The 25,668-nt window shown below is 44.1% G+C and overlaps 5 protein-coding genes across 7 annotated transcripts; 4 read left to right on the top strand and 1 right to left on the bottom strand.

Annotated features, from left to right (window-relative positions):
- Nucleotides 1–421: 421 nt before the first annotated feature.
- Nucleotides 422–6,118, top strand: pola2 (polymerase (DNA directed), alpha 2). Its single transcript, XM_037462133.2, has 18 exons — nucleotides 422–840; nucleotides 1,334–1,458; nucleotides 1,550–1,638; nucleotides 1,737–1,794; nucleotides 1,909–2,018; nucleotides 2,277–2,476; nucleotides 2,636–2,724; nucleotides 3,040–3,192; nucleotides 3,585–3,647; nucleotides 3,772–3,820; nucleotides 3,912–4,030; nucleotides 4,128–4,166; nucleotides 4,355–4,428; nucleotides 4,565–4,673; nucleotides 4,898–5,004; nucleotides 5,193–5,249; nucleotides 5,346–5,472; nucleotides 5,732–6,118. The coding sequence occupies exons 1-18, from the start codon at nucleotides 756–758 to the stop codon at nucleotides 5,882–5,884; spliced, it is 1,806 nt and encodes a 601-aa protein (XP_037318030.2). The 5' UTR covers nucleotides 422–755; the 3' UTR covers nucleotides 5,885–6,118.
- A 150-nt stretch (nucleotides 6,119–6,268) lies between these two features.
- LOC119211315 (ABC transporter F family member 4-like) lies at nucleotides 6,269–9,918 on the bottom strand. The gene is made up of 12 exons (XM_037462131.2): nucleotides 9,639–9,918; nucleotides 9,478–9,528; nucleotides 9,223–9,376; nucleotides 9,042–9,125; nucleotides 8,691–8,778; nucleotides 8,043–8,582; nucleotides 7,816–7,930; nucleotides 7,014–7,593; nucleotides 6,816–6,943; nucleotides 6,619–6,744; nucleotides 6,504–6,538; nucleotides 6,269–6,412 (listed from the first exon to the last, which is right to left on the bottom strand). The coding sequence occupies exons 1-12, from the start codon at nucleotides 9,734–9,736 to the stop codon at nucleotides 6,312–6,314; spliced, it is 2,100 nt and encodes a 699-aa protein (XP_037318028.2). The 5' UTR covers nucleotides 9,737–9,918; the 3' UTR covers nucleotides 6,269–6,311.
- Nucleotides 9,919–10,077: 159 nt separating this feature from the next.
- On the top strand, nucleotides 10,078–12,865 carry zdhhc24 (zinc finger DHHC-type containing 24). Its single transcript, XM_037462157.2, has 4 exons — nucleotides 10,078–10,150; nucleotides 10,319–10,706; nucleotides 10,959–11,236; nucleotides 11,681–12,865. Exons 2-4 carry the CDS (start codon nucleotides 10,402–10,404, stop codon nucleotides 11,971–11,973), a joined length of 876 nt encoding a protein of 291 aa, XP_037318054.1. The 5' UTR covers nucleotides 10,078–10,150; nucleotides 10,319–10,401; the 3' UTR covers nucleotides 11,974–12,865.
- Nucleotides 11,912–17,100, top strand: LOC119211325 (uncharacterized). 3 transcript variants are annotated; one of them, XM_037462151.2, is made up of 12 exons: nucleotides 11,912–11,976; nucleotides 13,805–13,850; nucleotides 13,931–14,089; nucleotides 14,325–14,436; nucleotides 14,743–14,793; nucleotides 14,901–14,978; nucleotides 15,098–15,154; nucleotides 15,308–15,367; nucleotides 15,477–15,541; nucleotides 15,664–15,793; nucleotides 16,022–16,086; nucleotides 16,179–17,100. In XM_037462151.2, the coding sequence occupies exons 2-12, from the start codon at nucleotides 13,828–13,830 to the stop codon at nucleotides 16,369–16,371; spliced, it is 993 nt and encodes a 330-aa protein (XP_037318048.2). In that variant the 5' UTR covers nucleotides 11,912–11,976; nucleotides 13,805–13,827; the 3' UTR covers nucleotides 16,372–17,100. The 3 variants fall into 3 exon arrangements, with proteins under 3 accessions (XP_037318048.2, XP_037318049.2, XP_037318047.2); XM_037462152.2 differs by lacking the exon at nucleotides 11,912–11,976 and adding an exon at nucleotides 13,111–13,290; XM_037462150.2 differs by lacking the exon at nucleotides 11,912–11,976 and having other exon boundaries at nucleotides 13,111–13,850.
- Nucleotides 17,101–17,286: 186 nt separating this feature from the next.
- On the top strand, nucleotides 17,287–24,419 carry LOC119211317 (sodium/potassium/calcium exchanger 3-like). Its single transcript, XM_037462134.2, has 17 exons — nucleotides 17,287–17,674; nucleotides 17,835–17,930; nucleotides 19,496–19,572; nucleotides 19,706–19,780; nucleotides 20,209–20,293; nucleotides 20,719–20,822; nucleotides 20,936–21,010; nucleotides 21,234–21,259; nucleotides 21,366–21,419; nucleotides 21,519–21,655; nucleotides 21,795–21,883; nucleotides 22,066–22,339; nucleotides 22,635–22,801; nucleotides 22,875–22,989; nucleotides 23,131–23,243; nucleotides 23,461–23,526; nucleotides 23,754–24,419. Exons 1-17 carry the CDS (start codon nucleotides 17,566–17,568, stop codon nucleotides 23,862–23,864), a joined length of 1,773 nt encoding a protein of 590 aa, XP_037318031.2. The 5' UTR covers nucleotides 17,287–17,565; the 3' UTR covers nucleotides 23,865–24,419.
- The last annotated feature ends 1,249 nt before the right edge of the window (nucleotides 24,420–25,668 follow it).

Here is a 25,668-nt window from a genome sequence, read left to right as displayed (position 1 = left end):
AAATCCACATTTTTACTTTCACAGATGGAAGAACATCCTTGTGCTGATGAGTGTACCAGAACAGAAATCTGAGAATTTTTCTTTTATAGCTGAAGAATGTGGAAGTATACACTGCAATTAAAAACATATATATATATACACTTAAAAAAACGTTTTGTATTTTTCTGTATTTTTAGAATTGGAATTAGAGAAAGTACATTGAACTGAATTATTGAAATAAAATAACCCAGAGATTTTTAAAATGTTAATTTTTAAACATACGGTACAATAACATGACCAATTGTTTAATACAATATAGTTCAGTGCATACATTATGGAGACTAAGGTCAAATAAGTTAAGCTTGGACAACCAGCGTGATTTGACTTTTTCCGCAGGCCATAGGGATAAATCAACAGTCCCACGAGGGCCACTAGGTGGCGCTGCAGCCTCTTTAAAAATGTTGAAACAATGATGACTTCCGTTTGTTATTGTTTTGAAGGTGACGTGGTTTCCGGCCGCCAACACCAGCGGCACTTTTTCGCGGCAAAATGGAATGAGCGTCCGAAGATGATTTATTCCAGCGTCTAAGGTTAAACAAGTAGTTACTGTCGAAGCCACTATTGAGAGTTTCACAAAGTAACGTTAGATCTCCGCTGCTGCTATGAAGTGAGCGCAGAAGCTACGTCTCAGCTACAAAGAAGCATCGGGTCGTCTCACGCTGTAACCTTCTCCACAACTAAAGTCATCCAAGCTGGTCACGAATCGGCTCAAAACAATGGCACAAGTAACCGGAGAAAGCCTCCAAACAGAGCTGGAAATGTTCGGCATCGAGTGCAAAGATGACGCCGTCCTCGATAAGAGTAAGTAGCTAGCAAATGTTAATTTGGTCGCTTTCGAGGAAAATGTACATTCCGCATAACGTCACCGTGTACCGTGTGTCCTGCCACTTTACGTCACATTATTTAAAGGAGTTGGAGGCTGCTTGTTTATTTGGCCCGTTTTTGCTCATGCCTTGCTCATTGGTTCCTCTCAAAGCGGAACATCTACATTGATACAAATTGCGAATTGCAGGACAAATCTGCCACAATCACGTCACACTGATCTTTAAGCTTAACTTGTTTTACCTTACCAACCCACTGTTGGTGATACATAATTAAATTGAGTGTATTTAATATGCATCATCTCTCAGGGGTGATCTGTAATTGATCAGTGTAATTTGAATGAAGCTTATTCTTTTCAGTCACAGTTGAAATGAAACTAATTGTTTTCTCTTTTTGATCATTTTGTTGCTCCTCTCCCTCCCTTCCCTCCTACCTCCCCCTCCCTTCCCTCCTACCTCCCCTGTCCCCTCAGTGGTGGAGCAGTGTATTTGTAGCAGGATACAGGCAGACGAGATGGTGCTGGAGTGGGTGGCCTACAGCTCCACAAAAAATGGGCTGAAACTCACCACAGACACCCTGGATCAGTTTGATCACGAGGTACTGGTATCACTGACGCCGTCAAGTTAAACCCGTACGTTATAATGCCGTCGGACATTTAAAAAAAACTATGACTTGGTTGTCTTTAAAGGTGTTAAACAAGAAGAGTAAATCCAAAAAAAACTTCAGAAAAGAAGAAGCTCGTAACAGAACCATGGACATCCACTCACTGCCGGACTTGTATCCTTCTGAGTGAACATTGTCTCTCCCTGTGTGTACCCGTTGTCCATCATGGGCGACCGCTATTGTTCTCACAGCCCTTAACTGTATTCGCTCAGAATCAAAGTTGATGAAGAGGAGGAGAGTCTGCTGGACGCGTACTCCACCCCTGGCAAGGTAAGTCGCGCCTTTTGACTTCGGACAGGGATTCCGTTGCGATGAACATTTTCAAAGCCAACGCGGAGTCGTCGTGACTCAACTTGTGACGCTGACTGTGTGTTTTGCGTGTAGGGTTCTCAAAAGCGAGCACTGACCACTCCTGAAAACCCTCGCTCGAAAAGAGGTGCAGCTCTGCTGAGCAGCCCGAGCCTGCTGCTCTCACCTGCTAGCTTTTCTCCCAGGTACTCGCCATCAGCCATAAGTCGGGGAACTGATGGTTTTGATTGTTGGTCCCCTTTTAACAAACAACCTGCTTAAGATTTCTTTGGACAACCTCTACGTGTGAAATAATGCGTGTTCCCAAGTGTCATTTTCTTTATTGAGTTACTGATCCAATGTCCACGTTGGCAGACCCATTTTCCTAATCTAGTTAATCTGATTGAGGGACTGATTGGCAGCTAATGCTGCACAGTGACTCTTCCCTTCTCTTTCTTTGGCAGTGCAACGCCCTCACAGAAGTACAGCCAGCGAGGAGCCAAAGGGGAGGTGGTGGTTTCGTTCGGGGTGGTTCAGGGGACCCGGTGGGCGGGCAGACAGACGCCTGGCGCCGGCGTCCAGCTGGAGCTCCTGGAAGGGCCTGAAGACTCGCTCCGCTGCAGCTACAAGTACATGTTCCAGAGGCTACGCGACATCCGAAACGGTGAGAGACAGATAACGCAAAGAGCCTGCGATCAAAAGTGTCCGATTGCATAAAACTGGACATTCTGACTTCTCTACATGAGAGATAATCAGAATAAGTTCATATGATTAAACCTCATTTGAAGTTTTACATTTATTTTTGCCTGTTTACCCCTTCTAGTGCTGACAGAAAAAATAGAGGAGCTCGGCGACGGCCTCAGGTCCCACTTCAACATCGAGGAGTTTGCACCCGTCTCTCTGCCTGCTCAGGTACAGATGTGTGACAGCCCTCTAAATTCATAGAAGCCCGAAACCCATGATAAGTTTTGAAAATGTCATTGATATTTTTATAGTAATTTGACATTTTATAATAATAGATATTTTACTCTAAAAGGTTTATTCCTAGCCAGTAAACATGTTTTGACCCAGGAGCCTAGAGTTTAACTTTGTTTCAGAAGTTAGCTCCATTGTGTACATCCCATTTGTATGTTTCTTTTAACTCTCCTGAACTATATATGTTCTTAAATCTATTTGTATAATAACCTATTTAATAACAGCTGTTTGTTGTGCTTTATATCTCTCTAGGACTGCATCACAGTAGTGGGGCAGATTTGCTGTGATAGCAATGGCAAACTGAACGCACACTCAGTTCTGTTGGAGGCGGGACCTGAGCAAGGCGGTCAGCAAATACCTGTTGACCTATCAGAGCTTAAAGCGTACTCCCTGTTTCCTGGTCAGGTGAGCAGAAGGAAAGCTTCTTGTCTTGGCAGATTAAGCTGAAGATGAGTCTGCTTTAAGAGTCTCTCCAACTGCATTCCGGAGAGTTTAGTGTATACATAGACATTATTTAGTCAAAAGGGGCCATGCCGCTCCCCCCCTATCCCCCCCCATAGGAGGTCACTAGAGCACATTGTGAAGGCAGTATTGATGAGCACGGTGGTCCTTCCTTTTCCTGTGCACTGAGGTGTGTGCAGCAGGTTACACGGCCACCAAGAGTATCGGAGTATGCCAAGGACCTGGGCGGGAGACCCACCAGCGTCTGACCGAGAACTCCGACAGAAAGTCTGCGAATGAATGAATGAATAAAACCACCTGCCTGCAGTGTGTGAATCTCTGTTCTCTTTGCTCAGGTGGTGGCGTTGGAGGGAATGAACACGACGGGGAAAAAACTGATGGCTTCCAAACTCTATGAGGTCAGCAATAATCAATGGAAATATTAAATCAGTCTCAAAATGAAGTGCTTGAGGGTATATGAACCTTTTGGAACCAGGGCCCTAGTTTGTGTGCCTTATTTTAATAGTCTTATGTTTTTATTAGGGAGTCCCTCTTCCTTTCTACTCTGCAGAGGTGAAAATGGAGGACGCAGGTTTGTAACGCTTTGTGCATATTTAGGGATGAAGGAGCAGTCTGCTTGTGACTTTCATGTAAACGGCACTTGTAACATAATGCGATTGCAGAGCCGATGAATGTACTTGTGGCCTGCGGACCCTACACTCCTTCTGACAGCCTGACCTTTGACCCTCTACTGGACCTAATCAGCATTATTGTTAAGGATCGTCCTGATGTCTGCCTGCTGGTATAGTTATACTTTGTTTTTCTTTTTGAGGCGTTAGAAAACCTTTTGCTTAAATGCTTGTCTTGTCATATTTCTAATCCTCCCGTCACTTTTCCAGTTGGGCCCGTTTGTGGACTCCAAGCACGAACAAATTGAGGTACGTTTAACTATGTCTTTATCTGAGAAAGTAAAATAAGTGTTTGCATCCTATAACGATACAGTTTCAAATCCCTCCGTCGATACATGGCAGTGTAAATCCCTTCAGTTTAACATATTATTTGTCGTGTCCGAGTTGGTTGATCCTGACTTTGAGTCCATCTTTATCCCCACCTGTGTGTGGAATAGAAAGCTCAGGTGACCGAAACGTTCGAGGCCATTTTCTCAAGATGTATCGAAAGCATTGTCGATGGCACTAAAAGGTATGTTCCATTTCTCCCTAACCATGATCGCACTATTTAAACTCCTGAAAGCTCCTCCAAGAGCAGCACTTTCGCGATGAGCTGGAAATCACAATCTGTAGCCATAATGACAGCACGTGTGTTCTTTGTAATCCAGTGTTGGCTGCCGCCTGGTGTTCGTGCCCTCCCAGAGGGACATCCACCATCACTTCATCTACCCTCAGCCTCCCTTCACCCTGCCAAACCTCAGCAAGGACCAGGCCCAGGTCAGACACTCACAGACCTAATCTAAATGAAGGTTTATGGTTCACTGATGAGCACATGCAGCAGGCTTCTGAGTGACACATTGTAATAGTTTAGCTTTAAACTATTGATTTATTTGAGTCAAGTAGCAGCACTACCTCACTCCTGGTTGACGAGATTTACAGATCACTGCGCGGACAAATCCGTCTCATACGCCATTTCACTCTCTCTTCTTCACTCTCGGCAGCGTGTCACCCTGGTCCCTGACCCCTGCACCCTGCTCATTGATGGAGTGACCTTCGGCTTGACGTCCACCGACATCCTGTTCCACATGGGCGCGGAGGAGATCAGCTGGTGAGGAAGATTTCTAATGTTCATTTTACTCTCAGCCGGCAGGGTTCCTCTGACACAACTTCTCCTGACTTTGAATTTCTCGAGCTGTTCACTAAAATACCAGCAGGAGTTTCATAATATGAATGGGTTATTTCAATTAATTGGTGCGTCACACCAAGCTTGAAACTGAAGAACGCCTTGTTTTGCAGCGGCACCGGATCGGACAGATTTACACGCATACTGAAGCACATGCTGACTCAGAGAAGGTAGAGTCCTTAAAAAAAGGTCTCGTTGTTCTCTCTTCTTTGTGGATGCTCCAACATAAATTCCCTCTCCTGTTACGTGTTTGTTTTCACCTCCAGTTACTACCCGCTGTACCCGCCGGTGGACGAGGTGAACATGGACTATGAGAAGTTCCAGAGCTTTGGTCAGATGCCGCTGACTCCCGACGTGCTCATTATTCCCTCTGAGCTGCGCTACTTCGTAAAGGTTCACATCTCCTTTTTCTGCTCAACATGTTAAATATAAGTGCCAAACTATATATTTTAAGAAGACAATGTGTTGATTAAAGTAAAGAATCATCTGTCAACTTTTTTGAAAGGAAACCCTAGAATTAGAACTAGAAAACTTTACTGGAAAAAATTCTACATTTTTATTTTAGGCAAAAGGTCTTAAGATGTGCTTCATCTTTTTTTGGTGATCTGATTCAAGATGTCTTTTTAAAACCTCACCTCAACTTTTTCCTCAGGATGTGGTCGGCTGCGTCTGTGTCAATCCCGGGCGGCTGACCAAAGGCCAGGTGGGCGGGACCTACGGCAGGTTGCTGATTCAGCGCAGCGCCGCGCCCGAAGGCGGCAGCAGAGTGAGCCCCTGTTTGACAGCTCAGGTCGTCAAAATCTGACACTGAAAAGACACTGATTTCGTAAGTGGGACCTGTTCAGATGCAGCTTCGAACTCTGCTGTCCAGGCACGCTGATAAAAATATGTAAAAATGTTTTTAAAAAACCCAAAAATTCACTGTGCCATGGTTTATTTTTACAAACATGTTTGGGGGCATCATTAATCACATTGAATATCGGTTTCTCAGGCTAAACAGCCAAAACAATGTCTTTTGAATAAATTATTCTTCATATTGTTTGGGTTTTTTTTACATTATTTTCCTGCATCTAGCCAATTGTTATAGCTATTGTTATTGTTATAGCATTTTATCTCCAACGATTTCAAAATGATAGAGTAGGATATGAATCTCTTATCAAACATCAGAGCACAACACCTTTAACGTAATACTAAACTATGAGGTAGCAATTTGAAGGTTGAGATGAGCGCATTCAAGCAAAAAAGTTGTCAAACTCGTCGGAGTCACTTGCGTTTTCGGACTTAGTTGATTTGTTCGGCTCCACTTGAAAAATGGCCACGTTGTCACACATAGCTGGAAAAGAAATTACAGATCAACATCCTTTTCTTGTGTCCATCCAATGTCTTTTATGAACTTAAAATTATAAACACTGGTAATACTGTACCTTTAGGTTGCTCATCAGCTGTCAGGTCCTTTTCTCTAAAAAATAAATAAAAGTAAAAACGTGAGATTTGTTTCAGGATGTAATTTTTGCCGACACAAACAAAAAAAGGACTCACTTTTTCTCTGGTTGTTGTTGAGGAGCAAGTAGATTCTCAACATCATCTCCAGAGGATCCCATTCTACTCCCCTCTTCTTCCTCGTCCTCACTTCCCTCCTCGTGAATAACGTGCATCTTACTCGACCTGAAAACGGAAAGTTACGTAAAGTTCAAGCGCAGTTTTGAGCTGACGAGGATATCCTTCACTGATCTTACTTGTCCTGTGGCAAGATGATACTGTCGTCTGAGTCACTTTTCCCCTCTTTTTCTCCTGCTGCGTCTCCGTGTTCCTCTTCGTCTGACTCCTCCCCTCCGTCACTCTCATCCTCGCCCAACTCTTCATCCTGAGAAGAATCTTTTAAATAATCACATACTAATTCTTTGACATAGCTCACTGCTGTTGTTGTTGTTTACCTCTGACTCCTGCTCCTCATCCACTGGCTCCTCATCCTCTGATTCCTGCTCTTCATCCTCCTCCGTTGCATTCTTTCTCCCAGAAGCCCCGTGATCCTCATTGCTCTTCTCTTGCTCTTGATCTGTCTGACCGTTCTCTTTTTCTTCAACAGCACCATCATCTTCGTCTCCATCTTCGTCGCCCTTGTTTTGTTCCGAGCTGCTGCTCTCGTGCTTTTCTGGTTCCTCTCTGTCTTCAATGTTCATACTTACACTTTCTGATTCCTCCTTCTGGGATGCAGACTCCTCTCCACAACTTTCTGCTTTGTCGTCAGGATTCGTATTCGCTGTGTTTTCCCCTCTAGATTCCTCCATTGGACTCCGCATCTCCTCACTGGTAGGCCGGCTCTCCTCTTTGTGACTCCTGGGGTCGGCTCCCTTGCTTCCCTTCACCTTCTCAGCTCTTGGTGATCCAACAGCAAGCCCCCCACTTCTCCTCGTTGCCTTTCTTGTGCTGCTTCTTCCTTTCTCCGATGAGGCATCACTCTCTGGGCTTTGGACCACTTTGACTGCAGCAATGGCACTGGAACCCCTAGACGACCTGAAATGAGCACAGTGGAAAAGCAAAGCGTACACAATGAGATGGTAGGGAATCAATGGATGTAACTTTTAGGCAGAACATTTGTGGACACTCGAGTCAGAAACCGCACCACCCTCATTTAAGTGTTTGTAATCGAAAGGTCTTTGTTTGGAGCAGATTGATGCACTGGATTGTCAAGATTTTTGTTGGCAGCTAAAGAGGCCTTAATAGAATATTACTTACTCCTGAGAGCCTGAGAAGGAACAATGGGATCTTCTCTTCTTTCTCTTCTTCATGCTCGCCCGGCTCGGCTCCCTGCTGCTTTCACTGCTTTCCATAAGGCTACCAGACAGACGAACTACGCACAAACACACACACGCACCCCCCTACTGAAAAAGATTCACTGAGGAAGATTATAAGCATGACAACAAGTAGCAGACACTGAAGGTTCTCATATGTTCTTGTCCAACCTGGTTTGCTGTCCAGCTCCTGGGATAAATGACTGCTCCTGCCTCCGCCACTTGTCTCTGTCTTTGAGCTTGGGGCCCGGCTCGGGTCACATTCCTCCCCCACCGCCTGTGCCATCCCCATCTCAGGGGGAGTCTGCTCCGTGCAGAGCTGACTCCACAAAGCGTCACGGGCAGAGGGGGTCCCAGCCGGACCGGCGACCCAGGACCTGAGGTACTCGGGCTGCAGGGCCACCGAGCCCGGTGGATTTGGTCCGGGTCCGGGGTGTCCATCACCGGGTGAGGAGCTGGGGAGGTTGTGCTGCAATGAGTGATGATGTGGGAAGATGTGTGGTGGGAGGAAAGCTGGAGGAACACAAGAGGAACCCCGAGGTTGATGAGGCCCCCTGATGGGAAATCTGTCCGTCTGGGATTGAAGGCGGTTCTGCCAAGAAGACTTTGCGTAGCAGAGATGAGGGGAGCCATCTTGGTTGTAGTCCAAGTGGCAGTTTGGACTGTAGTGCTCTGGGGGAGCTGTAATATGTTGTGTCATTGTGGTGGAGCCTGCAACAAATATGAAGATGAACATTAGATGATAGTTGGCATGGGTCTGGAACACACCAAGAAGAATACACAACAACATATTTTCTGTAGGTGAATAAAAGGACAAACCTTGTGGCAATAGAGGTGGCTCTGCAGAGGATGCGGTCTCTCGTTCCTCTGTGTTCTTTACACATGGCCTCAAATGCTCCCCCATCTTCTATTAAAGACAAAACGACATAATATATTTAATTATTTGAATATGAAGAAGAAATGTTCACAATGAGTATAATTCATTTTGGATGAGTGGAGAGTGGACAAATTCATCACATCCTCTTAATGTTTTGTTGTTACACCTTTAACTACTACCTCACCACTTAAGTGTTGAATTTTATTGCAAACATTATCCCTCTGAAATGGTAAATTTGGATGCCTTGGCCTTTAAATGAAGTAAATCGTGACTGATGACTGATTTGTTTGTACCTTCGTCTGAGCAACCTGTGTTTTCTCCTTCAGTTGCTGCTGCCAGCGGGGGGCGCTCTCCTCCAGGTACCGTTCATACTCCGTCTAGAGAGGTCAAAGTTTGAGAAGAAGGTTTAACACCAAGCTTCACAGAGGCGTCGGAGAAGCAGATGGGAAGTGTGAATGTTTTTAGCCCAAGTACCCGAATAGTTTTCATGGCAGCAGTCTGGGTCAACATCTCTATTACTGTGTCCTGGGCTTCCTCGAACTGTCGCAGCAGCAGCCTGTTGTTTTGTTGGGCTGTCAACTCTCTCTTCTTAAGGTATCTCAAGCGCTGATGCAGATGCATCGCGTTGCTGCAGGAAACACACACACACAGAGTCAATAAAACATTCACACCTACATAGAGGATTATGCACAGTTTAAGCCTTTTGCTGCCTATTGTAATTGCACTTACAGCTGTTGATGAATTTGAGGAGGTGAGTGGTCCGGTTGCAACAGAACAGGCCTGTTCAGAGAGTACAGAGAAAAAGAGGATGTGCATCATTGTAACCCATCCTTCAAATACACACACTTCTCTACTTACAAACAGCCATAAATTGCACTCAATGAGCTCACCTCATTTTTAGCTTTTGCTCTCTTTGTTTAGTGAAAGTGTTTCTTTCTGAGACGGTCACGCGCTCGCGAGACAGTACATTTTTCTTCAGTGCAGCCATGACTGCAGTGTTCAAAGGATGCAGAGATTATCTGGGATTACGGTCTGCGCTTTGGGGGGGGAGGGACCAGTGACATGCTCCCAATCCACGCAGGGTCATGGTAATGGGGTTAATCACTAGTGAGAGCTTTTTTCAATGCCACACAGGAAGAGTTATTAAAACATTTGCTTAAATATCAGGGTGGGTGATAATTCAATAGTGTATGTATGGAATCGTATCGTTATGAAATTATACAACAAGATATTGTGATATAGTTATTTAAATAATAACAAGCACCCACTTACTCAGTTAGTGGTAATACGCCTCAAGGTAACGTTTTAAAGCGGAACTAGTGTGTTGTTGCATTACGGATGTATTTCCACGTAACACCCCGTTCGACTAGAAACTCGATTCCGTCCAGTTAAAGAGATCGCGGTAGGGCCAGACTTTTGACAGTCTAACAGCGTAACATTTCAACTCGTGAATTAAATGAGTATTTCCGAAAGTTATATTTAGTATCATTGATAGCGTACGGTTGATTTAACTGTGTAAAGAAGGCTAACGTTGCGTTTCTGTTTTTTTATTTTGGGCTAACTAAGATAGCTAGCCGACGGTTTCCAGGGTGCGTCTTTCAAATCAGTCCCTCCACTGAGCTCACGGCGCGGAGAGGCAGACCGACAGGAAACATGACGAGTTTCGCCAGTCAAGTGTTCGCCCGGGTCGACAGGTTTTGTCGCCCCCTCCCCGTGGTCCTCAACACCTTCTTGGTCTTCTCCATCACCGGGGAGGTGAGCTACCTGGTGCTACTCGAGGCTCCGCTGGAGGCGGACCAGCAGAAGACCGTGTGGTCCGCCTGGTGGAAAGCGGTCCACCTGCTGGCTCAGTACTTCATGCTGGGAAACATCTGCTGGAACGCGCTGCTCTTCGTGAGAACCAGCCCCAGCATCAAAGGGGTGTTCCTCGGGGGAGAGGGCATGGGCCAGGGGTGGAGGTAAGGAGGGAGGGCAGGTGGAAAGATAATTTACAATACATCGGCTTGACATGCATATTGTATTAACAACATTTTACACAACTGTGCAGCGTAAACAGGACAAACTCTGTCCTCAGACAGGTGTAACGGTAGATTTGTTCTAAGTTTTAACCTTGTGATATATTTACGTTGGCTCCAACTGACCGTCTTCACGTTTCAGGGATATAGGAGTATCTCAGCCCATAAGTAATATTTATTTCCCCCCCCCCACAGGTACTGCTATACGTGCGAGACACACACTCCTCCCCGGTGCTCCCACTGCTACGACTGCAAAGTGTGTGTGCTGCGGAGGGATCACCACTGCGTCTTTTTTGGCCAGTGTGTCGGCTTCCGTAACTACCGTTACTTCCTCAGCTGCTTGTTCTTCATGTGGTCTGGACTGCTGTACGCCACTCTGATGAATGCAGAGGTCTTCATTGTCATATTGAAGGAGGGTGTGACAATGCACAGCGTCCTGTTGATGCTCATTCCCTGGATCATGCTTGTTTCAGGTATGGGCTTCTTTGTGCCGTACCTGTTGCTCCAGTGTTCTTTTCACGTGTACTTACCCGCATGGCCCAACCTGTACACACTCATGGGTAGAAAGTACTCTATATCATAAATGGCGGTCATATTTTTCCAGAGACAAGAAAAACAAGCCGCTAATACCATTGCTTTTCTTGGCTTTAACTTCCTAATTTACCAACTAATTGATTTAGTTGTTGTTTGTAACCAGACATTCTGTATGAGCCTCCTTCTTTTACTGCCGTGTAAGAGAAGAACCTTTCTCAAGATGTTGTCAATTGGTATTAATAAGTTAGTGTATTAGTGGGGGTGAATTACAAAATTCTCATTATATCCTATCCTCAGATCCCAAATTCTGAAAAAAGTCTTGCCGTATTGCAGGTTAAGGAGTTTGGGTTTGTATTCAGTGCTGCTGTCCCTCCTCTCCGCAGGTCAAGTCTCAGCACGGGCCTTTGCCTTCGCCTTCATTGCCGACACGTGCGTTGTAGGCTTCCTGCTGGTGTCCGCCTTCTTCTTCTTCCACCTCGTCCTGATGTTTCGGGGACAGACCACAAGGGAGTGGTACTCGACCCGCCGACCCTACAGCCTCGGCCTCCTGGGCAACCTGCGTCACACCTTGGGCCTTCGCTGGTACCTGTGCTGGCTCTGCCCGCTCATCCCCTCCCCTCTCCCTGGAGATGGTATAAGCTTCCAGGTCACAGGACTGCTAGAGCCCGCCCGGTAACAGGTGAAACACGCCGTGTGTCTTTGCTTAATTGGTGATGGTTCATGTTATCGGGAGCAGCAGGGAAGAAACGCCTTAGTTCAAGGAGAGGCCGCTTGGGATGGGTTGATGCAATAACAGTGTGTGTAGGTGTTGTGATGTTACCGGGTGTAACTGTCTACCGGCCTTTCACCTGTGCGGAGTCAAGGACATGATGGCTCCAGTGTGGAAGGTTCACTGACCTTGATTTTAAGGTCATCCATACGCTCATTGAGACTCGCCTCAGAATATTAACACAGAAATTAGCATTGTTCATTTGGAACAATTGGCACTGAAAGAAGAATGTATTTTATTGATTGTGAAAAATGATTCTTTCATATCCTTGTTTACAAGCACTCCAAAATACCGGTAGTCACTTAAATTGTCCTTTCTATTGTTTATTTTGTTTGTCTCGCACTGTTTCTGAATATTCATAGGACTATAAATCTGCCATTATTCATCAGCTGCTAGGGTCATGCTGTTCTTCTGCTATCCACTTTCCACCTCAGCTCCTGGTTATGTTATTCCATTGGGCCTTTTAATACATTGTGTAAAATGTATGGCCTTTCCCCATGTTTCGTGTTGTGCACCAATCTGTAAGATACTACTACAAACCACAGTACAACGGCATATGGAGTCATTTTCTGATCCAGCAACCGCTGTGTCCCAATTCACCACTTCAAAACTTCAAACTTACTTTGATTTAGTATTTGGTGTTAATTTGGGACACAAATAGCATGACTCATCACACTTGATGCCAACTGAACTTTTGTTACCTCAGAGATTTACTCAATTCTGCTGGCCTTAAAATGTAGTGTAATGAAAGGATTTGTTTTGACTTTATATCCAAAAATATTTTGTGCAATTATTTGTCTGCCTAAAATCTGCATGTTTTTCTATGTCATATCAATCACACCATGTTTGGTTTTTTAAAGTGCTGAAAAAATGGGAATAAAAAAATGCTGAATTTATTTTTTTATCTGTTTGTGGTAGAATATCATTTTAAACGTGCATGCTTCAGTGAAAACAGTCAAATTAAGTACTCCTAGAATTAAGCACATTTTCGTGGTAAGAAAAAATCGTATTCATGTGATCATAATGTCTATGGCCAGGAAACCTTTCTAACCCGCCCTCGCGATCCCGTCCGTACCGGTCCCGTTTCTGACGGGACATCATGACGTCATCACGAATAACTCGTGGTAACGTTAACTGTCAGTTTTAGCCATTGGTCTTGTTATGTGAGCCAGACCCGAAATAGTGTTTACCGCTGTAACCTCCTCGATTGCGATTCAATCGCTGGTAAGACATTTTTTTTTCTAGTTTATAAAATTATTAATACTGACAACACTGTAGTGTTAGCAGTGTGCTACATGCGGGTTTGTTGAAACATTTGGAATGTTGAGCTAACAGTTAACGTTAGCTAATTAGCTAACGTTAAATTAGGCTAAGGAACTTAAGTTAGGTAACGTTATCTCTGTTAAAACATAAGTCAGTAGCGTTAACTCGAATTAGTCCTGACAGCGAATATTTAACATTAACTTACCATAAATGTTAGGATTTAATTAACGTTAAGTTAAGCTAATTAATGATATGGCTACCTCAGTTGTAACCGCTAAGTCGATTTGCAGGAAAAAAGGGCGGTTCACCGTTGTGAGAATCACGCACACACAAATAAACTGAAATTAAGTTCAGTGGAGCACAGTCATAATGTGTGTTCTTTGTGCAAAGTATTACCACATGGAAGAATAATGGATGATATATGCTTAATGCTGTGTGTCGCTGCTTTTGTTCGACTATTTGTTGCAAGCACCAGGGAGGAAGGAGGAAGCCAGCAGGATGGATTTCACAGACGAAACTATGTGAGTGAGGGTCACTGAATAAACCCATACACACAAAAATGTTTGGATTCGTTACACAGCCTTTACGTGTGTGTGTGTAGGACACTGAGGGAGATGCTTGAGAAGATTGCAGAGCAGGATCACAGTCTCAACCAGCAGAGAGAGCTGACCTCTAAAATGAAGATGTGGCTGGATGTTGCCGATGATGACATGGCAATCCTGCGTTCAGAAAACACCTCCCTCATCCAGCAAGTTAAAACGTAAGGAGTCACAAAATTGTCTTGACGCATTAGCAGAAAACAATAACCTGTCCGTTCATCTCCATCTGTCGAATCTCTCTGTCGCCTTACCGCCAACAGAATGTTTTGTTATTCAATGCAGCTGTTATGTGTCAGCCGGGGTTATTTTAGTTACTCACTAATTATGCACCAATTCCTCAACATTATGGTTGAAACACATTCAGGAGTGTGTGTGTGTGTGTTTGTGTATCTGCAGCCTGGAGAAAATGCTCAAGGACGCGCTAAAGGTCAAGGCAGAGCCTTGTGATGGTGACATGGCGATTGACCTCGCTGTAAAGAGACGCAGTGAAAAAAAGATTCGGGAATTGGTGGGTTAGTTGATGATAGTGCGACAATTACTGGTGTTTTTTTAGGTTTTTCATTTTATGATGTATTTCATCTTTTATGATTTCATTATATTACGTTACGCTGATTTATAAACACAAGATAGTATTTCAAGATCGGTTTATACAGCACACATACAACATACATCAGAACATTAGAGAAGTCACAGTTAGCTAAGTAAATCAGACGTCACATTAGTATAGATACATGTTGACCAACAGTTAAATCTCTATAATAGGGCAATGTTTTTCCTTTTAAATATCTGTAAATCTTCGTGTTCTTCTGTGCAGGAAAATGAAACCACTGTGATGAAGATACAGAATAAGAAGCTAATTGAAGAGGTATTTTACTTTGCACATTGCAACTTTAATCGGTCATACCACAGTTGGAAGTAGTACAGACATTTCAAAACACTTTGCACATATAAATACAATTTTGCCTTTTTCAGCTTAATAGCCTCCAGAAAGAGAGAGACCAAGACAAGATCAGCTTAAACAACTTCAGGGTAGCACTGCAAACCCTCGAGGTAACACCATGGATTCAACAGGGGGATATTTAACTACTTTTCTATTGCCATTCATACGGCCACTAGTGTTGTTACATTGTTAAACAGCTCCTGATTTGTTTTGCCATGTGTTTCTTCAGTGCGGAATGGAAGAGGCTCAGTTAGCGCTTCAGGATAAGGATGAGGTCATAAATAAGGTATGAAAAGATCAGCACAATGCAGCCAAGGACAAAAAAGATTTCTCTCAGGAATATTGATACTTTCCCTTTAGACTGCCACATGAATATTTTGACCGTACTTTTCTTTTATTTGAAGTTTTTAATTTTTTGTTTGTGTCTGTTTTGTAATAGAAAAACTTGCTGTTATTGCACATGGAGGAAACGGTCCTAGATTTCCGCAGCACAGTAGAGGTTAGGATGGTCTCATTCATTCATCAGTTAAGGCGTAGCGGAGCGAGTGTTCTCTCGGCTACAGACTAGACGTTATGAGCTGAAGTGTGTTTTGTTGTCTCTGCTCCAGCTACTCAGGCTGACAAATCAGGAGCTGAAAGAGAAGTTGGAGGACAGACTTGATGACGCCTCAATGTAGCCCACCTGACGCCCCATATTCTCTCACTTTGAAACAATATCATGAGCTACGCTGAGTCTTCTGTGTGCCTTCATACTGTATGTAAGTGTGTGTGTGTGTGTCTGCTGTTGGTTTTCAGCACTGTTGTGAATGACCTGATGGGAGAAAAGAAAGCCCCGCTTAGTCCCCCGATGTCCTTTGCAGACGAAGTAAAGCTGTTGGCCGCTTCAGATGAAGTGAATACCAACGTGTCGGACTCCACAAATCATGTAGGTCCCCTTTTCAGACTTCTGAACCTGAGAAATCGTCGCCAGGTTAAAACGTGCACAGTCTCCATATAGTCATGTGTCCATGTGATGGCCCCGTACTTTACACCTGACCACTAGAGCTTGCCACTACGAAGCCCAGATTCAAACCCCTTGTGTCAGACAGCTGCTGTGGCTGCACAGTGGAGGCAGAAAGGCTGAGTTCAGTGATGCCTGCTATTGTGTCTGCAGGTGGAAACTGAGACCGATGGGCTGACGGAACCAGAAAGTGTCGCACTAGACATCCAGACCGAAAGGTAACCTCAGCTCACATCAAAAGACACATTTCTCTTTCCTTACGTTCCCCTCGTTCACCGTCCCCCCCCCCCTGGCTTCTCCGCTGTCTCAGGGGTGCTGGTCTTCTAATGACGGGGGTCCAGAGAACGGGACTTTTTCTGGTGTCTGTCGTCGTTTTCACTCTTTTGGCATTTGTGGCTTCAGGAAGCTGCACGGGAAACACCATCAACACCTTGTGGAGCAGTGCAAGTCTGATTCTACAACCCTACTGCAATGTGTACTATGGGGCCTTACCTCCTATCTAATATAAACTATCTATAAACATGTTAACTCCTGTTATCTGACTGATAGTCAGCGCTTTTATGTATTTTTTTACAAAATTGCATAGCATTTGCAGTTGAATAGATATCACTTTGCACATTTAAGTGTTTGGGTAGTTTGTACAGTTTTATAATAATGAAAGAGCTAAAAGCAAATATGTTTAGATATTACATTATCAGTAAATATCTTAGTTTAAGACTTTAGGAAGAAAGAAATGACATCTATCAACATATCTTACTGTATAACTCGTATTGAACACTTGAACACAGGTTTTTTGGTTTAGAGGAGGAGACGTATGGATTTAAAACAACTTTACATTGAAAATCCTGCTAAAACAATTTTTGTAAAACATTTGTATAATTTTAAAGAAACTTATTCTCAACTTCAAGGTAACTGACTTAAATTAAACCACAATCAATCAATGAAAAAATGATTAAAAAATGCTCACATTGAAACCGTTGGTTTCCTGTAAATGTGTCTCCTGTTTCATTAACCTAAGGGAATTTGTAAGAAAGCCATCTACTCGTTTTACTGCTGCACCTTTTGAAGTACTTTGTTTTTACTTTGTTTATTGTTTGTTTTGTAGTCTACTTGCGTAAAACCTCATTTTAGAGAGGATCTCGTTGTGGCAAATGTGGGAGAAATGGTTACAGCAGCCAATAAATCATTAAGTGTGCACGTGTGATTGCTTTGTAATCGCAAGTAGATCCGGCCGTCAGTGATCGTCTGGTAAGTCTTTAATGTTAGTTGTTAAATGTTCACATTTTGAATTGCACGCGCCAGTAGAAGCGCATCTCCGCCCCTCCCAGTCACAAGGCGCTCCGCGGTGGTCTCGTCCGTGCCTTGAGACAAAAAAACACCCCCCCCTAACGGAAGACCTCAAAGGAAAGGAAGGCAGGGAGATGGCGACGTGAACCGAGCGCCGTGTGCTTCTGCGTGTGCGTGTGTCTGTGTGTATTTTACGGCAGATGATTCCATCGCGTCGTCTACTGGAGCTGGAGCTCGTTCCGAGGAGCCCACGTGAGGCCGAATCCCTCCGCGAGTCGCGCTCGCTCGTCGCGGTTCGGAGCATCCGAGCCGAAAAATAGCACAACGGGGGAACACAATCGGTAAACGGTTAACGGAGAGGCCGGCTGTGATCCGGTGAGGAAGACGCGGGGCGACATGTTGTGAGCGGGATGAAGGCGCCGAGGAGACCGAGGCAGACGCGTCTGCTGCCCCGGTTCTGCGTGTGCGGAGTCGCGCTGCTCGCGGTCTCCGGGTTCTTCAGCCTCACGGATGTTACAGGTGCTCCACGAGATGTGTGCACTATGCAAACCAATTATTTAGAGAAAGATGAAAACATTTAAATAGGGAAAACCTGCTGCATTTTTCAACACACTGCATCATACAGTATAGTGACTCCTATTTTCAAGGTATGTATTCATATGTGAATGCCTTTTTTTAGATTCCCATGCCTCTGCTGTGAATCAGGACATCCCCTTGTCCAAGAGAGAGCTCATCCATCAAGGAAAATACAACAACAAGACTGAGAGCAGATCTGGTGAGACATTTTAAGATGTGTATAAATATTGTATGTGTGTGTACTAGGCAGCAGATTTTTTTTTTTTTTTAATCCTTACCGGAATTGAATACATGCAGTCAGTTGTGTGTTAAATTGGACTCGGGGCCTTCTAACATTTAAGTTTGGGTTTGCCATCCGTATTTATTGTAAACGTGTATTGCTCTGATGATGACTACCTCCTCCGTGCACCACTTGCTACCTCTCCGCTCCACCCCACCCATCAACTTTCCACATCTTGATGTTTAAACACAGTTAGGCCTTTGAGGCGACCCGGTTGCTAGGAAACTGAATGCTGAATTTGCGGGTGGATGGCGTGTGCATCTAGAGCTGTTCAAAGCACCTGCCCCGTTATAATGACCTGCTGATTAGCAGCCTCTCATCAGCAGTTCTCTCATCGCTCGGATCCCTGCGGTTGTTTTGAATGACAGAGAAACCGTGGAAGCATCTGACGACCCGACAAATGAAGACATTTGTTTTGCCAATAAGAGATGATGAATATATTGAGAGAGAAAACCTGCCTGTGGGAAATACACTGAAGATTACCTTCAACGCCCAGAAGACATTTTCTTCTTATTGCAATAATGCTATTTTCAAGAGAAGCATCTTTTCTTGGTGTTGAAGATGTGAGGTTGAGTCTGTTTTCAAACTGAATCATGTGACTCGTCGTCCTATATTCGATATCTGTGTCGACATCACCACACACGATGCATGTTCGTGTGCAGGGTCTCAGTCACACTTGTCTCACAGACATGTTTGTTGCTTTTATTTTATAAATCCTGACTCACAAATACATGTGAGTCACTGGGGGCAAACATTCCATGTTGTTGTTTTGAGCTGCTTCACAACAAAAGCCTTTTATTTTTATGGCGCAGTATTTCTTTGACTTTCTTCAAAAGTGCAGTCATGCAAAATGCCTCCTAATGGTGGGAAAGAGGGTGATACGATGCGTTGTCTGACTCAGTCGAATCGGATTCCTCTAAAGGTTGACTCGATGGGAATCACTTGCTTTTATACAACATAAACACAGCAGATACGATGAGTAAAGGATTTCAATCAGAAAAACCTCAATAATAATGTAACTGAACTGGTGCAGTCACCTCATATTGTCTCGGGCCTCGTTGCTAGGGGTAACAACCCGACCGCCATTCTCTCAATCACAGGCGAGTATTGACTAATCTGTTGAATATTTTTCCCTATTAACTGCTACAAGTTTTATAGCCTCTGCTTTGTTCTCGCCAACTCCGCTCCCTCTTTTGCGTTCGGTTTGTTTGGAAACATAAATGGACAATTCTATTCATAGGATCTAAAAACCATATAAACACACAGGGCATTTTAAAATCCCCCCTGAAAGAGACAGACCGCCACTGGAGGGACAGATTTTTGCTATTAAAATGTCTTATTCGCTAAATTGCTTGAGATAATTCTATCCAACGGATTCCTCTGTGATCGACCAGACGATTAATCCATTCACCATTTCAGCTCTTGTTCGGGACTTCTCCTAATTTCCTTCATAACTAGCTTATGTCTGTCCGTCTCTTCTCCAGCCATCAGTGATTTTCCCGAGGACATCTTCACCCCGGAGCAGAGGAGACATGGAGCGGTTCTCCTTCATGTTCTAGCCGTGAGTATCGGCTCTGCCTGAGAGAAAGAATTCAAAATTCAACAGGGAGCTTCATTTTTTTTTGCATTAATCTCACCAATAGATCCGCCTATAAAAGCCATGAGGCCAATAACGTGTCTCCTGTATTTCACAGGCGATCTACATGTTCCATGCGCTGGCCATTGTGTGTGAGTTTTACTTTGTGCCGTCACTGGAAAAAGTATCAGAGGTATGAACTAAAGACACAGAAAATGAATACATATATAAAAAGGAGATAGTTATGCACCTAATGTCTGCATATCCTAGTAATTATCGTAAATTATAGATGTGTTAGTCCAGATCTATTATCTTATATTTTATGACCGACACATATACCTATTTTCAAATTTGGGTTAACTCATTTGGGACATGTGGGACCTATTTAAATGAAATGTCAGTGCTGTGTTGGTCTTGTTGAAGCAATGTGGCTCATTCATGTGTTTTGATGGTCATTGATGGTTATTGGACAGTGTTGATGACTGAATCAGAGCTTGAGAAGCACGTCCTCATTAGTTGAAGCAAACCACTCGTTTAGGATTTGTTGACAACAAGAACTACGTAGCATGTCATTAATTTCCTTATTTCATCTGTTTGAACCCGCTGTCCTCCATCCTCCAGAACCTTCACCTCAGCCAGGATGTTGCCGGGGCAACCTTCATGGCAGCTGGGAGCTCCGCCCCTGAACTCTTCACCTCTCTGATTGGTCGGTGCTGTTACTCAGTGTAATGGCCGAGCCCAATGGGTGCTGTGTCAGTTCGTAGTAATGTAGGAGGTCCTCCACGGTGTTTGGGGATATAACCTTGAAAGTGCTACTTTTATTAGAACACACATGCAGTTTATTAAAACATATATTGTTGTAATGTGTAAGAATGAAAGCCTGTAAATCCTTACTGGAATGGCTTTAGGTAATACTACAGTGAATATTCCACATGAGTAGCATGAGATCAAAGATATCCATCCAGCCTCTGTGCTTATAAACCCAAGATGCAATATTTCTGTTCAGGGGAGAGTCAGACTTTTACACATTTTCGTGTGCCAGGGAAATGCCATCCGTCATTTCTTCATTTCAGAAAACCACATGAAATTCATTTTTGCTGCTGATTTTTTTGTGTTGTTCTGTGTTTTCAGGGGTGTTTATTACCAAAGGAGACGTAGGTGTGGGAACCATCGTAGGATCAGCGGTCTTTAACATCCTGGTTATCATCGGCCTCTGCGGCATCTTCTCTGGACAGGTACAGCTAAAGCTAAAAGGGCGACTAATACCGATTCAACTCACTGGAGCTTTTTTCAAAAACGATTAGATCATCTCAGCACTAATGTAAATGTTGTGTGTGTCTCTTTGCAGCCCATCTCCCTGAGCTGGTGGCCTTTGTTCCGGGATGCTGTCTTCTACATCCTGTCCATAGTGGTGCTTATCACGGTGAGAACTCCTGGAGGGAATTTATGAAGGCATCACCTGCTCTAATTGCTTAACTACTCCTTCCCTATTATTGTTTGATGGAACAGTATTATATAGTAATATTTATTCATTTCCTCATCAGTTCATATATTTTTACATAAACACCAATCAATCTAATACTAACTTTATTAGCCAATATTTAATCCTATATTTTAGTGTAATCAAATTTGATTTGGTTTTACAGGTGATCTATGATGAAAAAGTCATGTGGTAAGTCTCTGTTGATCGGAGATCAGTTTGCAGGATATTGTTGGTGTTACAAATGTCGGAACAATAAATACCCTCTGGTGTGCGTGTGTGTTTGTGTGTGTTTCAGGTGGGAGACCATCATCCTGATCTCTATGTACGGAATATATATAACCATCATGAAGTGAGTCTCTCTTTAGTTCTCTTGCATTTACATCCTGTAGCTATCAAGCCACGAAGCAGCAACCTCTGCCTGTGTGTGTGTGTGTGCGTGTGCGTCTAGGTTCAACGGACCTCTGTGCCGCCTGGCAGAGAGACACTTCACCAGAGCTGGCCAGCCGTGTCTGGGTAGCCTGCGACGGACGACCGCCGTCGGAAGCATCGGCGACTGTGACAACGACATGGTGCCGCTGAAGCCAGGTGCTGGACCTCCTGCATGCACACGTCAATGTGAACGGCACTCAGCAGACCCAGTGACACCTGTAGATACCAAAACAAAAATAGTTTTGACTCTGTTCTCTTTGTTCCCCCCCCACACACACACACACACTTCCTCCAGACTTCTGTGTGGTGGCCGGCCAGGACTCGGGGGTGGCAATGGTTGATGACGTGCTGAAACTGCATCCTCAGCAGCTCTCCTTCTCAGAGGCAAGCCTCCGCCTTCCCATTGTGTGACTCCCCCTGCTGCCCCCGCCATGCCCGCAGATCGCTGTGAACGCTCCTGCTGTTAGCTGCCGTCAGACGCATTTCTCATTTACCTTTTTGATTTCTTCTTTCGATTTTTTTCTTTCTTTCTTTGCTCTGACCGCCCGCTCCCTCCCCACTCGCAGAGGCAGAGGCTGATTCTGACCCGGGGCGGCCCGGAGGAAGGGGCGGCTTCCGGGGAGGGAGGGGCGGGGGCTAACGGGCCGTGGGAGAGGGAGAACGGGACGGTGTCAGAGGGAGACGGGCAGCCGCCCGAGGAAGAGAAGAAGGGGGAAAAAGAGACGGGGGGGGAGAGTGGTGGGGGAGCGCCGCCCAAAGAGGAGGAGGAGGAGGAGGAGCGGGAGGAAGGAGAGGAGGAGGAGGAGGAGGATAGTCCTTACGAACCCTTCGTCCTTCCAGGTGAGTGACGAATGAAATCCGACACCTTATTATGCACGCGCTGCCTCCCCCTGCATGCGTCAGATATCCGAAAGCTGCCTAATCCCTGCGGTTCTCACTGACATTTCTTTGGTCCTTTTGCGATGACAACAGACCAACTTTTTCAAGGGTTGCAGATGTTTTCATTGCTAATGGAGATAATTAAAAGGGGATGATACTTAAGTCGCGCCACAATACGTGACGTAGTTTGGAGTTTGGATGAATCTGTAATCATTGCTTTGGGGAAACCTCAGTGCTGTTTTTGTTATTTCCTCAGGTGGTTGGTGTATGCGTCTCAAGTGGCTGCTCTCTTGGCCCTTGAGTGTGCTGCTTCACTTCACCATCCCCAACTGTGCCCGGCCGCGGTGGGAGCGCTGGTACCTGCTCACCTTCCTGTCCTCCACGCTCTGGATCGCCATCTACTCTTACCTCATGGTCTGGATGGTAAGAAACGCTGCAGTACTTGTCTGCCCACACACACACACACACCGCCTCTTACCTCCTTGTGTCCGTCCAGGTGACCATAATCAGCTACACACTTGGAATCCCAGAAGTCATCATGGGCATCACGTTCCTGGCAGCCGGCACCAGTGTCCCCGACTGCATGGCCAGCCTCATTGTGGCCCGACAAGGTGTGTTTAATACATCCATACCACACAGCTTTTTGGCACATTCTACAATACCTTTAGGTTGTTTGGATGCCTTTGCACATTCACATGATTTATTATTGTTTGTGTGCGTGCGCGTGCGTGTGCGTGTGTCGAACGTTGCAGGGATGGGCGACATGGCCGTGTCCAATTCCATCGGCAGTAATATCTTCGACGTGCTGCTGGGCCTGGGCTTCCCCTGGGCACTGAGGACTCTCATCGTCAGCTACGGATCAGTGGTAACACAAATACGTCTCTTTCCCTGATATTTCATACAGCCGAAGAATCTTGAGATCTTAATAACAGCAATATGCGGTTGGTTATCCCCTCTGGGCTATCCACTCTGTTATATACCTAATGCCCTCTATATACTATACTATACTATACTATAGAGGAACAACTTTCAGTGATGGAATTTATCAACAGTTTAATGCTTATATCATCTGTGTCTTTTAGGTGACAATCAACAGCAAAGGCCTTGTGTACTCAGTGATTCTTCTGTTGGCCTCGGTCATTCTCACCGTGAGTTACGCCCCTCATCCTTTCTGATCATTGTTGGTCAATTCAGGTAGAACCTGTTATTAGTTATCAGATTTTACCATGACTAAAAAAAGTGTGCACCAACATCTGTTGCCTGTTTTCTTTAAAAATGTCTCTGTTATCAAACTCATTATATTTAGGGGAGTGCAAAGGTGACGAAGCTCTCGCTCTCTCTTTCTCTCTCTCTTTCTGGCCATTCCTTCTTTTAGGTTGTGTGTGTCCACCTGAACTCCTGGAGATTGGACCGCCGGCTGGGGCTGTGTCTCATACTGTTCTATGCCATCTTCCTCCTCTGCTCCGTCGGCTTCGAGGGGCTGTAGTGGTCCGTAGAGGCTCTGTATGTTCCAGCAGCGCTACTTTGACACCAACAGCCTGAAAGCAACATTGTTTACCTGTGATACCTGCAAGTATTTTACACAGTTTTGTACCGAGTACCTCGAGCCCCGATTTTGTGTGATCAGACCCGACTGGTAATGCACTACGTCTCGCAACAAATTTCTATAGTATGTGAGTGTTGTATTCTGAAACCAATATGGTATGAGGAACCCCAAAGTGTATATGTTTACTTATCGTCGTTTTATAACTGCCACGAGTAACCTCAATGACCCGATGATTACACACATAGATTCATGTAGCCGCTTCTCAGTGCAGTTATTTCGTGTGAAGTTCAATGCAGGGTTTCCGTCACGCCTCCGTGTCTGTAGTTGTAAGCAGTAAAGCATGGCTGATCATCACGCTCCACATAATTGCACTAAGCCACTGTTGTCTTGCCCCCCCCCCCCCCCCCCCCCCCCTTCGCTTCTCAGCATAGAGGTGCTCATTTTTGTGCTGGTACAAAGGCAATGTGCTTTTGAGTGTCTGTGTTTGAAGAGAGAGATGAGTGAAATAAAATGTAATTTCTGTTCTGTGAAGAGTCATTTTTACGTAAATTGCAAAAGGTTCACACGTCAAACTAAAAGTGTTTTTAGTCTTACTTGCACATTAAAGTGCTTCAACAACAGGAGCATTACTTTCTGAACTGGTCCCATACTGGGACTTTGCATAATATTTTTCAAAATACTACAAATATGATTTATTGATTTATGGTACAAGGCCTTTTCGGGGGATACTTTACCATTAATTTTTAAAATTACTCTTATATCTTCATAATATTGTTCATTTTTATATATTTTTTTTCAACAAACTATTTGACTTTTCTACATACACTGACCATTCTTTTTCAAATGAAATAAGATTTATTCATTTGTCTTTCGACAGGTTATACTATGAAATCATTATTGTGGACAAAGCTTTTAACTGGCCAGCTACAGGGAGCTGTCCAAGTGCTGAAGCCTGGGAAAACCACACACTGAATTGTAGTTGCACGCTACATACTGAATGCATACAGTATATAATATCTGATGTAATTCTTTAAACCTCAATGTTATTCCAAAGCGTCTGTATATTTTTGTTGCAGGTCTTCAATCACCGTCCATTCTTACAACAATAATTTTACAGCTGGGAATAACCCCATGTTTCATTTTCTTTTGTGAACAGAGAAGATACTCAATGAGTTGTAAGTGTGGATGTAAAGAAATGAAGCCCCCGACATAGAAGCAACACAATACTTTAACACAAAGTTCTACCCAAAAGATTTGGACACAATGAGCATTTAATTCAAAGTGATTTTTATTTCAGTCAGGCTAAATTGGCTTGGATACCAAATAAAAGGTAAAAAATAAGAATAGTACAACAAAGTACATCATTTTACAAATACTCATAATGGAGGTCTGACATATCAGAATAATCAAATAAATTCAAACATGTCACAGTCATAACAAAAATAGAAAAAGTCAATACAGTACATAGAATGCATTAGGAGCTATATTGAAGTGTTTGCTATACCATAGATTTACAAAATTCTACTAGAAAAAACTCCCAATACCAATGGAATATCAGGTAATATAAAATGTAAAAAAAAGAAAAAAAGCACAAAATAAACCCAAAATATTTGTGGTGTGAATGTAGGTGTGTGTGTGTGTGTGCATTCATACAGGTGCAATCTGCATGCAAATCTGCCTCAGTGTGACAAATGATAAAAGCAGCTAAAGTCTATAAATGATCCTGTCATCCGTTTAACAGCAG

The sequence above is a fragment of the Pungitius pungitius genome, chromosome 2 (genome assembly GCF_949316345.1).
Source record: "Pungitius pungitius chromosome 2, fPunPun2.1, whole genome shotgun sequence".
Taxonomy (NCBI): Eukaryota; Metazoa; Chordata; class Actinopteri; order Perciformes; family Gasterosteidae; genus Pungitius; species Pungitius pungitius.
This window is presented reverse-complemented; position numbering and strand designations above follow the sequence as displayed.